At 31.0% G+C, this 15,011-nt stretch overlaps 2 protein-coding genes across 3 annotated transcripts in view; one reads left to right on the top strand and one right to left on the bottom strand.

Moving 5' to 3' along the window:
- LOC140437569 (myrosinase 1-like) overlaps window positions 1-12,738 on the top strand; it is a 370,048-nt gene extending 357,310 nt beyond the window's left edge. For both annotated transcript variants that reach the window (XM_072527171.1, XM_072527170.1), the window contains 2 exons: window positions 9,176-9,374; window positions 12,626-12,738. In XM_072527171.1, the coding sequence (XP_072383272.1) occupies window positions 9,176-9,326 (151 nt within the window). In that variant the 3' untranslated portion in view covers window positions 9,327-9,374; window positions 12,626-12,738. The remainder of the gene's footprint in view (window positions 1-9,175; window positions 9,375-12,625) is intronic.
- Actbeta (inhibin subunit beta) overlaps window positions 1-15,011 on the bottom strand; it is a 221,951-nt gene that overhangs the window by 53,483 nt on the left and 153,457 nt on the right. The gene's annotated exons all lie outside the window — the stretch shown is intronic.

Here is a 15,011-nt window from a genome sequence, read left to right as displayed (position 1 = left end):
ATACGACCATGTATTACCCTCAGAAAATTTTTCGATAAGTGGTTTAGCAAACTGATGGTTCTATAATCTGTTTTAATTTTCAAGTTTTAATAATTCAATCAAAATGTATCACCATTTTTAACTTAATTATGAAGCATAACTATTCATCAAGTGATATATAACCCTTTAAGTGGCTCTGCAGTACTGTGAAGATACTTTTAAGGTGCTTGAAGTTCTTTCTTGTTGTGTAAAGAGATGTAACATGTGTCGCAATGGCGTTAAACATTATCAGAAGCAGACTTAGAAAGCCTTTTGTTAGAGAGTAATGATGAATTTCTTAATATAATAATTAATTTGTACATATCTGTACAATATTACTTATTCTTATTTTTATACATTATAAATTAAACCTAAAAAGGCAAGTAATTTTAAAATTTAACATATGTTACCGCTCTTTAAATGCTTTATAAATTCAACTAATAGAAAATCATAAATTGTACAGGCCAAACCTTCAAAATGCTCTCGCCCAATAATTTCTTGGTGAATCATTCATAAGGTTGTTCCTTTTTTACAAAGTCTGTCAAATCAAATCTAAAAATAAAAGGGAAGTGCTTAAAAATCAATTAGTAACAAACCAGTTCCGTTGTCTTTACACTAATGAATTAAAATAATAGTACGGAACTTCTGGTGGGATGATACTATTAGTAACGCCTTTATATTTAGATTGCCCGTCGGCAAAAAAAGTTTTACTCTTTTGAGTACCGCTTTATTAGGAGGAATGTAACTTTTTTCTTTAATGTTACCGAAACGTATCGATTATAGATACTGCTATTCTTTTTAATTAAATACCTTAAAAGTTATAAGCAAAACACGAAAATAAAATTGTCTGATGATAAATATAGGTCATTCAACGCATCTAACGACTCGAACATGTCGGAAAAACTGCAGTGACGAAATTCATTAATAACCAGCTAATTTTTTCAGGATACTTACATTAACAGCCACAAAAACGAGTTTTCATATTGTCTGACTGCACTGGTTTTTGGATTTTCCTATCTGAGGGTGCAAGTAGTCGATTTTATTAATATCAAAATCAAAAAATGTAACCGAAATATAAACCGAAAATAATTGTAACACTACTTTCTTTATGGGATAAATGGTCCATCTTAAATTTTTTAATTGGTTTTGATTTTAATTTTTTGATCTACAATCACCAGTTACTTCCGTATTAGACAAAATCATTTACTATTAACTATCACAAAAATCAGACTATAAAAATGTCAAATCTTTATTTGCTTACAATTGACTGAATAAAATTATTTTATTAATAAACGAAACTCCAACCAATTAATATGATTCCTTGATGTACATCTATGACCAGTTTGTTTATCCCATCGTCAATTCTTCTAAAGTGATGTATACGATTTAAAAAAGAAAGTTAGAATATCTCGGACACATAATGAGAAACGTCACTTAATACAGATGACTAAAAATAATCCTTCAAGGCAAAGTATTTGGAAGGAATTGAAAGAAGATGAAAATCATGGGTAAAAAACTTGAAATGGTTCTCCACAACAGCTCACCTATTTAAAGCATCTGTTAATAGAATAATTATAGCCAGAATGATTGCCAATATTCGAAACGAATAGACACCAAAAAAAGAAAAAGAATTGTTCTAAAAATAGTAGGTAGAAAACGTTTTAGGGTACACGAGGTATATGGAAAATCATTTATTTATATAAACAACAAAATAGAACCTGTAACTCAAAATAGAAGTTTTCCTAGTAACCAACAAAATTGATATACTGTTAGTCTCTAAAATACACCTTACCTCTAATAAAATGACATTCAAGCAACCAGTTACAACCACATTGGTGTATTGCCCACCAACTTACCTAGCAAATAAAAAAGTGTTTACAGAATTATTTAGAAATAACACCAACAGATGCCCAGCAGGAGGTGACTATAACGCTAAACAACAAGCTAGGGATCTCGACTAACAGCTTCAGAAAGAGGAAGAAAACTATATCAAGACATTTAACAACTACAACCTTAATCATCGGTACTTATAGGCCTACAGGTCCTAAGAAATGCACCAGATTACCTTGACTTATTTTACCAAAAGATTCTCCAACAAATACCTGACTATCGAACCTAATTATGATATTGCACTAGATCATACACCAGTTATAGCTACGATTTATAAAAATATCCAAGAAAACTTAAAACCACTAATACTCCACAATTAAACTATCAACTGGAATCTGTTAACAAAATATTAGAAAATAAAGTAAACCTAAACATATATTCTTCTTCTTCAGGTTCCTTCTTCTATCGGAGGTTGGAAATCATCATCGATATTTTAATTTTATTGGCCGTGCTTCTTAATAATTCTAATGAGCTGCAACCGAACCACTCTCTCAAATTTCTTAGCCAGGATATTTTCGTCGTCCTGGGTTTCTCGTCCCTTGTATCTTTCCTTGCATAATTAACCTAAGTAATACGTACTTCTCGCCTCTCATTAGATGACCCAGATATAGAATCTTTCTAATTTTAACAGTTTTTATGACTTCACATTCTTTCTTTATTCTTTGTAACACCTCTATATTAGTTACTTTTTCAGTCCACGATATTCTGTGGATTCTCCTGTAACACCACATCTTAAAGGAGTTTAATTTTTTTATTTCAGACTGTTTTATTGTTCACGCTTCCATGCCGTATAGTAAAGTAAAAAAAACGTAACAACGTAGCATTCTTGTGCGGATCTCTAGATTAAGGTTACGGTTGCAAAGTAAGTTCTTCAATTTTATGAACGTGTTTCTTGCCATTTCTATTCTAGATCTGATTTATTTTGTTTGATCTCCATCTTCGGTTAGCCACGTTCCTAAATATTTATATGTTGTTAGTCTTTTGATCGTTGTATTATTGATGATCAGCTTATCTACATTTTGTGTTTTATCCCATCGTCAATTCTTTTAAAGTGATGTATACGATTTAAAAAAGAAAGTTAGAATATCTTGGCCACATAATGAGAAACGTCACTAAATACAGATGACTAAAAATAATCCTTCAAGGCAAAGTATTTGGAAGGAATTGAAAGAAGATAAAAATCATGGGTAAGAAAATTGAAATGGTTCTCTACAACAACAGCTCATCTATTTAAAGCATCTGTTAATAAAATAATTATAGCCAGAATGATCGCCAATATTCGAAACGAATAGACACCAAAAAAAGAAAAAGAATTGTTCTAAAAATAGTAGATAGAAAACGTTTTAGGGTACACGAGGTATATGGAAAATTATTTATTTAAATAAACAACAAAATATAAGCTGTAACTCAAAATAGAAGTTTTCCTAGTAACCAACAAAATTGATATACTGTTAGTCTCTAAAATACACCTTACCTCTAATAAAATGACATTCAAGCAACCAGTTACAACAACATTGGTGCATTGCTCACCAACTTACCTAGCAAATAAAAAAGTGTTTACAGAATTATTTAGAAATAACACCAACATATGCCTAGCAGGAGGTGACTATAACGCTAAACAACAAGCTAGGGATCTCGACTAACAGCTTCAGAAAGAGGAAGAAAACTATATCAAGACATTTAACAACTACAACCTTAATCATCGGTACTTATAGGCCTACAGGTCCTAAGAAATGCACCAGATTACCTTGACTTATTTGTAACCAAAGGATTCTCCAACAAATACCTGACTATCGAACCTAATTATGATATTGCACTAGCTCATACACCAGTTATAGCTACGAATTATACAAATATCCAAGAAAACTTAAAACCACTAATACTCCACAATTAAACTACCAACTGAAATAATATGTTAACAAAATATTAGAAAATAAAGTAAACCCAAACATATATTCTTCTTCTTCAGGTTCCTTCTTCTATCGGAGGTTGGAAATCATCATCGCTATTTTAATTTTATTGGCCGTGCTTCTTAATAATTCTAATGAGCTGCAACCGAACCACTCTCTAAAATTTCTTAGCCAGGATATTTTGCGTCGTCCTAGGTTTCTCGTCCCTTGTATCTTCCCTTGTATAATTAACCTAAGTAATACGTACTTCTCGCCCCTCAATATATGACCCAGATATTAAATCTTTCTAATTTTAACAGTTTTTATGACTTCACATTCTTTCTTTATGCTTTGTAACACCTCTATATTAGTTACTTTTTCAGTCCACGATATTCTGTGGCTTCTCCTGTAGCAACACATCTCAAAGGAGTTTATTGTTTTGATTTCAGGCTGTTTTATTGTCCACGCTTCCATGCCGTATAGTAAAGTAGAAAAAACGTAACAACGTAGCATTCTTGTGCGGATTTCTAGATTGAGGTTACGGTTGAAAAGTAAGTTCTTCAATTTTATGAACGTGTTTCTTGTCATTTCTATTCTAGATCTGATTTCTTTTGTTTGATCTCCATCTTCGGTTAGCTACGTTCCTAAATATTTATATGTTGTTACTTTTTCGATCGTTGTATTATTGATGATCAGCTTATCTACATTTTGTGTTTTTTTTTGAGAATATCATTGATTTCGTTTTCTTGAGATTCATTTGCAGTCCGTACCTTTCACATGCATTGTATACATGTTGTATTATGTACTGTAGATCTTCCATGTCACTTGCAGATATGACCGTATCATCCGCATATCTAATATTATTAATGCTATTTCCGTTGACCAAAATACCTTCCACAATATCCAATAAAGCTTCTTGAAATATCACTTCACTGTAGACGTTGAATAAAAGTGGTGAAAGTATGCACCCTTGATGAACTCCTCGAAGTATACTTACTTCATAGTATGTTAACATACTATACCAAGAATTGATTGGAAAACAAAGTACAAACATTTACAGCATTAAATACAATATGCCTTGTGGGAATCAACTCTATCATTAGTCAAAACCCAAAACATAAGTCATTGCCCTCCTGTAGAGACAAGACACCCTGCAGAGACTACAAACTATAACAGGGCAGCCAAACGCTTAAAAGACTACCTATCAAGCATAAAAAACGAGAGCTTCCAAAATTATGTCGGAAACCTAACGTCAACAGAGGATAGAAATTACAGCTTATAAAAAGCAACTAAAAAATTAAAGCAACCCAAAGAACATATCCCACCTATATGGAAACCTAATGGAAGTTGGGCAAAAACAAATAAAGAGGAAGCAGACATTTTCGCTTCACAGCTTGAAATAGTTTTTAAACCGAGATAGGTATAGATGACGAAAATATAGCCTTTTTGATACATTATCAGATGAACAAATACAACATATTACACCAAATGAGGTACAGCACATTATAAAAACAGAGGTAAACCCTTAAAAAGCTCCAAGACGACTTAATCACTGCAAAATTATAAAAGAACTACCGTGAAAAGGAATACTTATGTTAACCTACCTTACAAAGACGTCATAAGATTTAAATATTTTTCAGCACAATGGAAGTTAGTGCAAATAATACTAATTCCAAAACCTGGTAAACCTCAACACAAGACAACTTCTTACCAACCGATAAGACTGCCTGTCATGCCAAAAATTATAGAAAAATTGCTGGTTAAGGGACAAATAAAAAGAAAAAGAACTTTTATGAGGAGTTTAACTTAAATGAGGATTGAGATTACCAACGAAAATGTTTTACAACGAATAGGTCGTTGTACAGACCAAAATCTGGTGTAGAATGAAACGTAGAGAACTCTTTTAGTTTGATTATTTCATGAGAAACGATAAATAAAACATTCTAGTTATCATTGTTATCATGCAGGTCAAGGTAAATGGAAACAGAGGGTTAAGTTGAGGCGACTAATTAACTGTTTAGAACCGCTGCAAACAAACTTATGTATGCTAGAGTGATCGCCAACATCTAAGTAGAATATGGTACGGGAAAAAGAAGAATAGATAATTATCAACTGCGTTGTATCCAAGTACTAAGTCATTTAATTTTGCATGAACAATAATTGCAAAACCATTTACACTAGCTGTACATTTGTTTGTATAATGCCTGCAATAAAATAAAATATAAAGACATAAAACTTAAGTGTTTCCTTAATTCACAAAAAAACTAAGTTCCTATAGCTGGCTGTATACCATGTATCACAAAAATTTTTATTTAAGTAATTATATACCTTTTATAAAGGAATTTTAAATAAAATTTTTTTCCTTAATTGATGATTCCCGTGTTGATGTGTGATTTTCTAGATGTTCTAGTCTTATAAAATATTTTAAGATTCTATTCAAGAGATGGCACTATTTGTTAAACTTATTTTTAAAGCATAAAAACAACATTTGACCAATCTACGTTTTATTTTCGTCATAACAGAATTATTCTTCTTTTATATATATTTTTATCATTTCGGAGTCGAGTTTGGATGAATCAGATATGAGTTTAAAAAGAAAATTTGGCTGTTCCTTTTTGGCAGTCGTTTTAAAATACATTCAGTTGGGGATATTATTTTTCATTATAGAGGAAGACGATATTTAGTATGTTTTTATATGTCAATCTAATTAGTTTAATTTGATTTGAAGTTTATGTAGGAAATGGTATTTTCTATAGTATCAAAAAAAAAACATTTTTGAGAGATAGGAGGAACAGTAGGATTTTTTTTATAATATATGCTTGTATATATATATATATATATATATATATATATATATATATAATATTATAATCGTAATGGTATTTTGCAAGCATCATAAAATCTACTTTCAATCATACCGCCCATTTATTCAACGCATTATATATATATATATATATATATATATATATATATATATATATATATATATATATATATATATATATACGTAGAAATTGGAAAAGTCTAAGGATATTTCTTCTTTAATCGTTGTTGATAAATATTAAAGGATTTGTAGTGATTAGTGTATTATTAGTGATTAGTGTAATATGCAACAAAATTTGTTGAAATATTAAAAATAACGAGAATGCCTACGTAAGAAAGTACAATTAAAGAAAAAATTATGTCAGTCACAAAAATCTCAAAATATGGTAGTAATAAAAAAAAACAAAATTAATACAAAGTATGGCATCTACCCTGCTTTATTACGTCTTTACATCTGTCGTTTATACACAAAATTAGATTGTTGATATACTATTGAGTCAGTTTGTCTATTTTTATCAGACGCTCTGATAAAGGAAACAGCGTGTATATGTTACACACATGTGGAGTAATTCTTCGGTAAAACATGTCAGACATGCTCGATGGGGTTCAGGTTGGGGGATTGTGCTGGTCACGGCAACACATCAATAACTTTGTTAGCAGGTGAGTCTGTTACTAGGCGTGCGACATAGGGACAGACATTATTATGCATGAGATGGAAATTTTGACCAACAGCACTAGCAAATGAGTGAACGATAGGTTGAAGAATGGTATCGAGGTACTGCTAAACTGAAAGAAAGCGGTCTGGAAAAACGAGGTCCATTCTGCCACCGAATATTATTGTGTTTCATATGATTTTCGTACCACCTCTGTATGTATACACTTCCTGGACATATATTAAGTGTTCTACATTTCCAGATCGTCTTTACACTCTTACTCGACGAGTATCTGGATGAAATCTAAATCTAGATTCGTCGGACAATAAAACTGTAGCCTAATCTTGTATCCTTGTTTTGATATTCTTGACGCTACTCTAATCTTGCAGCACAATTCCCTCTGGAGAAAGATACACATCTCAATGGCATTCAACTGTGGAGATTGGCTTTATGGAGATGATTTCTTACAGAATCACGGCCTATGGTTACCTGGTGTGCCCGTTGCAAGTCGCTAACCAATTAAGGTTCTGTAATTGTTGGTTGTCTTTTAGCAGTTAACACTACAAATCGGTTCTTTAGCTGCAGTTGTAGCGCACTCACGTCCAGGATGACGTTCGGCCGGACTTCCAGTGTTACAAAAACACCGCCACAGTCGACTTATAATACTTTGGGACACTCCACTGCTCTCAGCTATATTAATTTGCCGCATGCCACCTTGAATAAGGCCTTCAGCCCTATTCATTCCATTCAGAGTTAAATTATCTAAACTAAACAAGAACTTTATAGCATGAACAAAATCGATACTACCAGAGTATTTAAGAAGTAGAAGTTGATACTGTGGATAAATTATGTTCATCATACAGTAGTTTACGAATTACGAAGAAATGGCCATGTGTTATATTTTATAATTTAATGAATATTGGCGGCATAAATGCTTTTGTTCTACATTCCGCTGCAAATTATGGAAAATCATTGAAAAGGAGATATTTTCTCAAAAGCCTTAAATAAACTTGATAAAAGAATATCTTTATAAACTATTACAAATCAAAACACTTCCACGTGGTATAACCGAGTTCCTGTTCAGGACGTTTCCGAAGCAACCAGTTCCTCACCAACAAGATGAAAACCATGCTAAACGTGGTAGATCTAGAATCTCACAATGTAGTGCTTTCACTTGTAAACGACATTCTAAATCTGATATTGTATGTACAAATTATAATGATCAAATAAATTAAAGTTTCTTTTGTACAATTTATTAAAATTAGTTAAATTAATAAAGCTTTTTTATTCTTTGACAAAATAAATAACAAAACAGTTAATAAATAATTAAAAAAGTATCGAAAATAATAAGAAACTATATATGGCAGCAAATCTGCGCGCCCGATGTTGTAATTATTTAAGGCGCGCCCGGCCGAAAGTTAAACTATCGATGAAAATGCGCTACTCATATAAAGTGCCTTTTGAGAAACTAATGTTTTCCAACAATCCTTACAGAAAACTAAGTTTTTTCTATGGGATAAAAACGGCAGAGCATTTATATTTTTTTACGATAAAATACAATATTAGTTCATGGATATTGTAAATTCCCCTCTTTTAATATAGAGGCAAGTAATTCTGAAGCCACCACCTTGTGTAAGTTCAAGTCTTTAACAAGGTCATGCCGATCTTGTTGATTGAAAGGTTTATTGCTACACAGACATACGTGTAACACATCACACATACATACATCATTGTCACACATACAAAATACACATAAAATATGATCAAAAAAAAAACTAAAAATCTAAGAACCGTTTATAGAATAACTTTTTTGTATAATTGAAAAATTGATTGCATTTCCTTAGTTTTTTTTTTATCAAATAATCGACAAATTCAAACTAAATAACAATTATAAACTTCCAGGGAGAAATTTGGTCTGTATCATGTTAACTTTTCGGATAAAAATAGAAAAAGGACTCCGAAGTTGTCGGCTACTTGGTATAAAAAAGTGATAAAAGAAAGACGAGTAGTAGACTGGAAAGAGGTGACGAGTAATCTCGAAGAGGATTTATAAAAGGATTTTTGTGTCCTTCTCCGAACACGTGCTTCGCACTTAAGGTAGGTTAGGAATCGGGAATATTATCGAGGACAAGTCGTGGTAGTATCACAGGTTATAGTTGTAAAGAGGTCGGGGACGAGCTGGATATTTTTTTTATTTCAGTAATAGTAAGTGATAAACAAAATGTTTTCAAGTTGTGTTAATTAATATTTTGTTACATAGTTATATACATGGTATATATAGGTGTTTTGACGAATTTTTTAATCACCTTATCCAAAATTAATTCCTAAAACAACCAGAATACTTAAATATGGCATCCTAATTTGAATTAAACGCATATATCTTTTGAACGATTGTCTTACAAGAAATGTTCACTAAAGATGATCTGATAAGACCAAAAACGTTCGTTCTGAACAAAGTCAGCTATTGTAATCCATTTAGATTTTTTTTATTTAATTTTTAATTAATTATATACTAATTACAACATAAGTTTTCACTTCAATGTAAAGTTTTTTAATTATTATGGTATACAGCAAACTCCTGGGAACTTCCCCAATTAAAAAAATAATATTCTGGTATATATAAGTATACCGACCACGCGAACAGCAAGGATTTAAATCAGAATATGGTTTAATTGATAATTAACAAGTCTTAAGATCCTTATAAATCGACGAATCTTGCAAATAATTGGAGCTTACGAGGAAGCATTTAACAAAGTAAACCATCTGTATAATAGACTATTATTATACTACAATAATTGGATATATCTATGACAATTCAACGGCAAGCTTCAAGTTCCAAAGAGATACGTCATTCATCAAAATTCATCAAAATTTAAAGTTGAAATAGCTGAACATTATCTGCCCTATGTTGCTTACTACTCTACTCTAATACTCTAATAATAATACTCTAATACTCTAATATTATTGCAAACAGATATATTGAAATGAGTTTTTTGAAGGACGCTGAAGATCTCTTGGTGACCAACAATGAGATGCTACGAAGGATGGGACTGAGGGGCAACTAACATTTTAAAACACAGAGAAACGACTTATATAGTATATGTTTACAGATAAAAAATACAATTTTCTACGACTCATAATACAAGGGAAAGTGGAAGGAAAAAGAGGTCCAGGAAATAGAAAATGCTCGTGGCTAAAAAATATGAGAAGGTAATGTACATCCATAGCGAAATGCTAAGACATCTAAGATTCGCTGATGACATAGTCCCAAACGCAGACCGTATTAATTATACCAAAAAATTATGGAAACACTATATGGAGCCTTGCGACAGACACGCATGAAGATAAATTTGTCAACAACACAGCTACCGACGAACGTCCTTCAGTAACTTCCCACTTCAACGACAATCTAGCAGAATAACTAGTCAATTTGTATAAATATGTGGGTTACGACATACTTATTAGTAGAGGTAATTATTGATGCGAATAGAACTGCTTTTGGTAATGTACACACCCAAAACAGAACTTCTAGTATGTCTTAGAAGATAAGTTTTTAATTAATATGTCCTCTCTTCTCATTGCTTGAGCCCTTGTCAGGGCGTAGTGACACTCTAAATATTATTAGCTTGCTGTCTCCATTGACTGCTATCCTGTGCCATATGGACGGCTTAATGTAAATATTTTTCTACCCAGAGTCTTCATTTGGCCAGAGACTCTTAGTCTTTGGTCTTCTACCTTTCGTTCTACTTATATGTGTTCTACATATACTTATATGTAGTGCAGAATCACTGACGCATTCAACAATAACAATTAATTAAATACGAGTCTAACAGTATGCTATTAAATGACCAATGTTAAGACTATCGCTAAGAGATCGGATTTTGAATGCTGAAATCCGAACAATACTCATAAAATAGAATACCTACGAAAAAGTGCAAATGAGCAGAACATGTTGCAAGAATGAACAACATTATGGTCCGAAATAATTACCTGTGATATATATATATATATATATATATATATATATATATATATATATATATATAATATAATATATGTAATAAGTGAAGACCTGAAAAAACACGTTTAGAAATTGGAATGGAAATATGATTCTTATTTCTAGGTACTCAAATAAGGTAGACCGACAATTTTCAGCATATACATAACAACTACATACAAAGTGCACAAGATACAGAGCTATGGAAGCAGATAATACAGCCTTACGTCCAGCAGGAGACACATGTTTAGGCTATAAGATGTAAGACATATATTTATATAAGCAGGTTATATGGACTCTTAATGCCTCTAACCCTACGCTTTTCCAGTATCTGTATTCACAGTTTGTTTAACACCAATATGCTAGCACAATTCGTCATGGTCATGGTAAGACCTAACATTTTTTAGCTATGATAGATGATATAATATGATGATTTTAAACCGTATTCATTTTACAAATTCCCAATCGTCAATAGAACCACGTGTAAGCTAAACAGGGTCGTACTGATGTACGACCTATGTATCATATGATTTTTAAAAATATTTACTTTTGAAACTGTTAGTGTAAGAATTTCTTGAAATTTAATCATTATATAACAAATAAACTAAACTCTAAAAAATAACACGACCAGTAAATAACTTAACAATAACTATAACATAAATATAACACAATATATTAACTTAAAAATCAACACGATACAATTTGAATTTAAAATGCTGGCAAGTTGGGATCTGTAACATGAGAATCTGTCTCGCTTAAGGTAATAAATTATATTTAATAGCCTCTTGACGAATGAGACGGCGAATATCAACACGTGCTCATGTTTACTGATGGGAATTTGGTAAACAAATGAACACTTTTCAAAACCGCAATTATAACAATTATCTTATTAGATGGTATCTTTGTAAGCAACTACTACGGTAGGAAAACCGGCAATGCGTACTGTGTTGGTCCCTGTTTGTTGGAAGTGCAATTAAAAACGCGTTAATGTTATATGTAGAATCAAAGTCAGTCCACTACTTTGCAATAAAATATTTTTTAAAATACACAAATTGTGTATATCGACTAATTTAAAATCAACTGCATAATTAATAGGATAAAGCGATAGGGAAAGGGGTAAACAATATAATGTTGTTGCAATAGTTTACTTGTTTTTTAATTGCAGAGAGGATTGAAGCAACAGGTATTAGATGAAAGGAATATATGTATATATATATATTGTTTAATTAATATTTTATGAGTTATATATTATATAGCAAAATTATTATTTTACATTTGCTATTACTAAAATAACTGGTTATATAAAAAAGAAACTCATTGTTAATACATCTAATTCTAATCATATTTTTAGGTAGCTTTTCCTTTCCATTCATAATCAATAGTGTGGAAACATGGATAAACTAAACAATGAAAATATTGTAGACTTCACTGAAAATTATGCAAGTTTTAAAAATATAATATTACATAGCACATTTTTGTTTTTCTTACTTAATTTTCATAGTACCCCCTTGCTACGTGTTTTTTGGTCTAAACCTTCCGTTATATAGCAAGTCATAAAAAGAAGATTCTGATGTATGATTATTAATATAATTAACCTACATCACGTAATACAAAAATTATTTTGTAAAGAAAATCTTTTTTTGTAAAAAACTTTTCGATGGAGTATTGATTATATTTTTAAAAATTTTGGCATAAGGGCTACTGGTGCCCTAAGGGTGTTAATTATGACCTACATATGTAATGTTTTTAGGTAAATGTACGTGATTTTCTGATTCGTGCACGTGAAAGTTTTTCCCTTAAGAAAGTTGCGGAAAATAGGACTTAGATTTGGTTTTGACAATTAGTTTCCGGATTTATTATCAGATGTCGCTATTGCGTCCATATCGAGGCCAATTTAGTATTGCTTCTACTACGACAGGAAAGATTGTTTTCACGTTCAGAGCGTTTGTAAATAGTCGCTCCGAAGATTCCTTTTAGGATGAAATACTAATTAGGAATGTTAACTTTTTTTTTATTTTTAATTTTTTTTAATAGACACTTTCATCTACCTATTCCCAATTTTTAATCCTTGATTAATCTTTTTGGTTCATTGTCTTTTTTGATGGAGCTAATTAAGTTACATGCTTTTATGACATTTTCTAAATGTATACTAAATATACTATTTCAATAAGGATTATTCAAAATCTACATTATTATTTCTTTGTAATCGCATCACTTTGTTGTTCTTAATAAAGCCAAAAATCTAATTTCTCGTGTCACATTCTCAATATCGCATTATGGAAATCGATTCTCGCGACTTTGAAAAGTTAGTGGAATGCAACGAAGATAAGTTATTTGTGTGTGATTTGCACAAAGTTGCACAGACTATAAATTATTCAGGAAGTTGAAGTTAGAAACTATTTTCCCGATGTAAAGTAACAAGCAGCGAAAAGATTTATCTTTTTAATCATTAAATGAGACTTATTCTGCCAGAGAATATCACAATCACTAGTAAATACATTGATTCTTAAATGATTAGGATGTTTATGATTTTAGATTGATATTTCAAAAATTTAATTGGAATGTTAAATTATTTAGAGTATTCAAAGAACAGAATGGTAGAAAATAGCCGTGGGGGTGATTTTTGATCAATAAACTGAAATTTAAAGTTGTTACCGATTAAAAAAGGGAAAAGGAAAAGCCAATTATTGCAAATAAAGGGAAAGAGCCTAAAATGGTGAAGCCAATATGAGAAATTATGTAAGAAGATAAAGTGTAGTGAATCAGAATATTTATGGTTAAATAAAATTGTTAAACAACAGGGAATGTAACCAGTACAAAAGAAAATATAAAGTTTACTTGAAGCACTACAAGGGAATAGACTTAGCTCAAGAGAATGAGAGTTGTGCTCAGAGAGGAGGTCGGCACGTTTGCTTGCCTGTAGTAACTTAAGATTAGATCAATCCTAAGATGATCTTGAGATGGGCGCCAGGGTGAATGTTGAATATTACACCAATTTGGGATATACGTAGTTATATACTAACTGAAAAATAAAAGATGACAGGAAATAAATAAAAATCTGAAATGCTTTACACACTATATTATAATCTTAATGTACTATCCCAACCCTATACTTATATATACTAAACAATTATTAAAATATATCCACAAAATATATATTTACAAAAAAACAGTTACCTAAAAAATTTGACCCAAAATATAATTATATACAAAAATTGATTTACACCGTCCTCTGGCACTGAGGTAAAATGGTCTGGGATTTCTGTTTGGTTAACTCACTTGGAGTAAATAATAATTAAAATATTACAAAATAATTAAATACTCATACAAGTTACAAAAAGGACAGTTTAAAAGTATGAGAATAGTCAGTTAAGACATTAGAACAGTATTACATCAATTTGTTATGTGAAGGTACATACAAATTACCATCAAATTGGATAATATATCCTGACAACTTATTATAAGTGTTCTATAAAATATTAATAAATAAATAAATTCAAAGTAAATAGGGAATGATAACATTAAGACAAGTAAAAGGATTCAGCAAGTTGAGGGTACTACCCAGGGATTGTGCACAAACCTGTTTTGTAAACCACTTAGGCTGAAGGCCTAAGTGTCCAAGATATATATTATATATATATATATATATATATATATATATATATTATTAAAAAAATTGAAATTTAAATTATTAAGTTTAAATAAAATATAATGGTTCTTAGTAACCCTTTTGCTGGAAAG

Source organism: Diabrotica undecimpunctata, chromosome 3 (assembly GCF_040954645.1).
Source record: "Diabrotica undecimpunctata isolate CICGRU chromosome 3, icDiaUnde3, whole genome shotgun sequence".
NCBI classification, from domain to species: Eukaryota; Metazoa; Arthropoda; class Insecta; order Coleoptera; family Chrysomelidae; genus Diabrotica; species Diabrotica undecimpunctata.
This window is presented reverse-complemented; position numbering and strand designations above follow the sequence as displayed.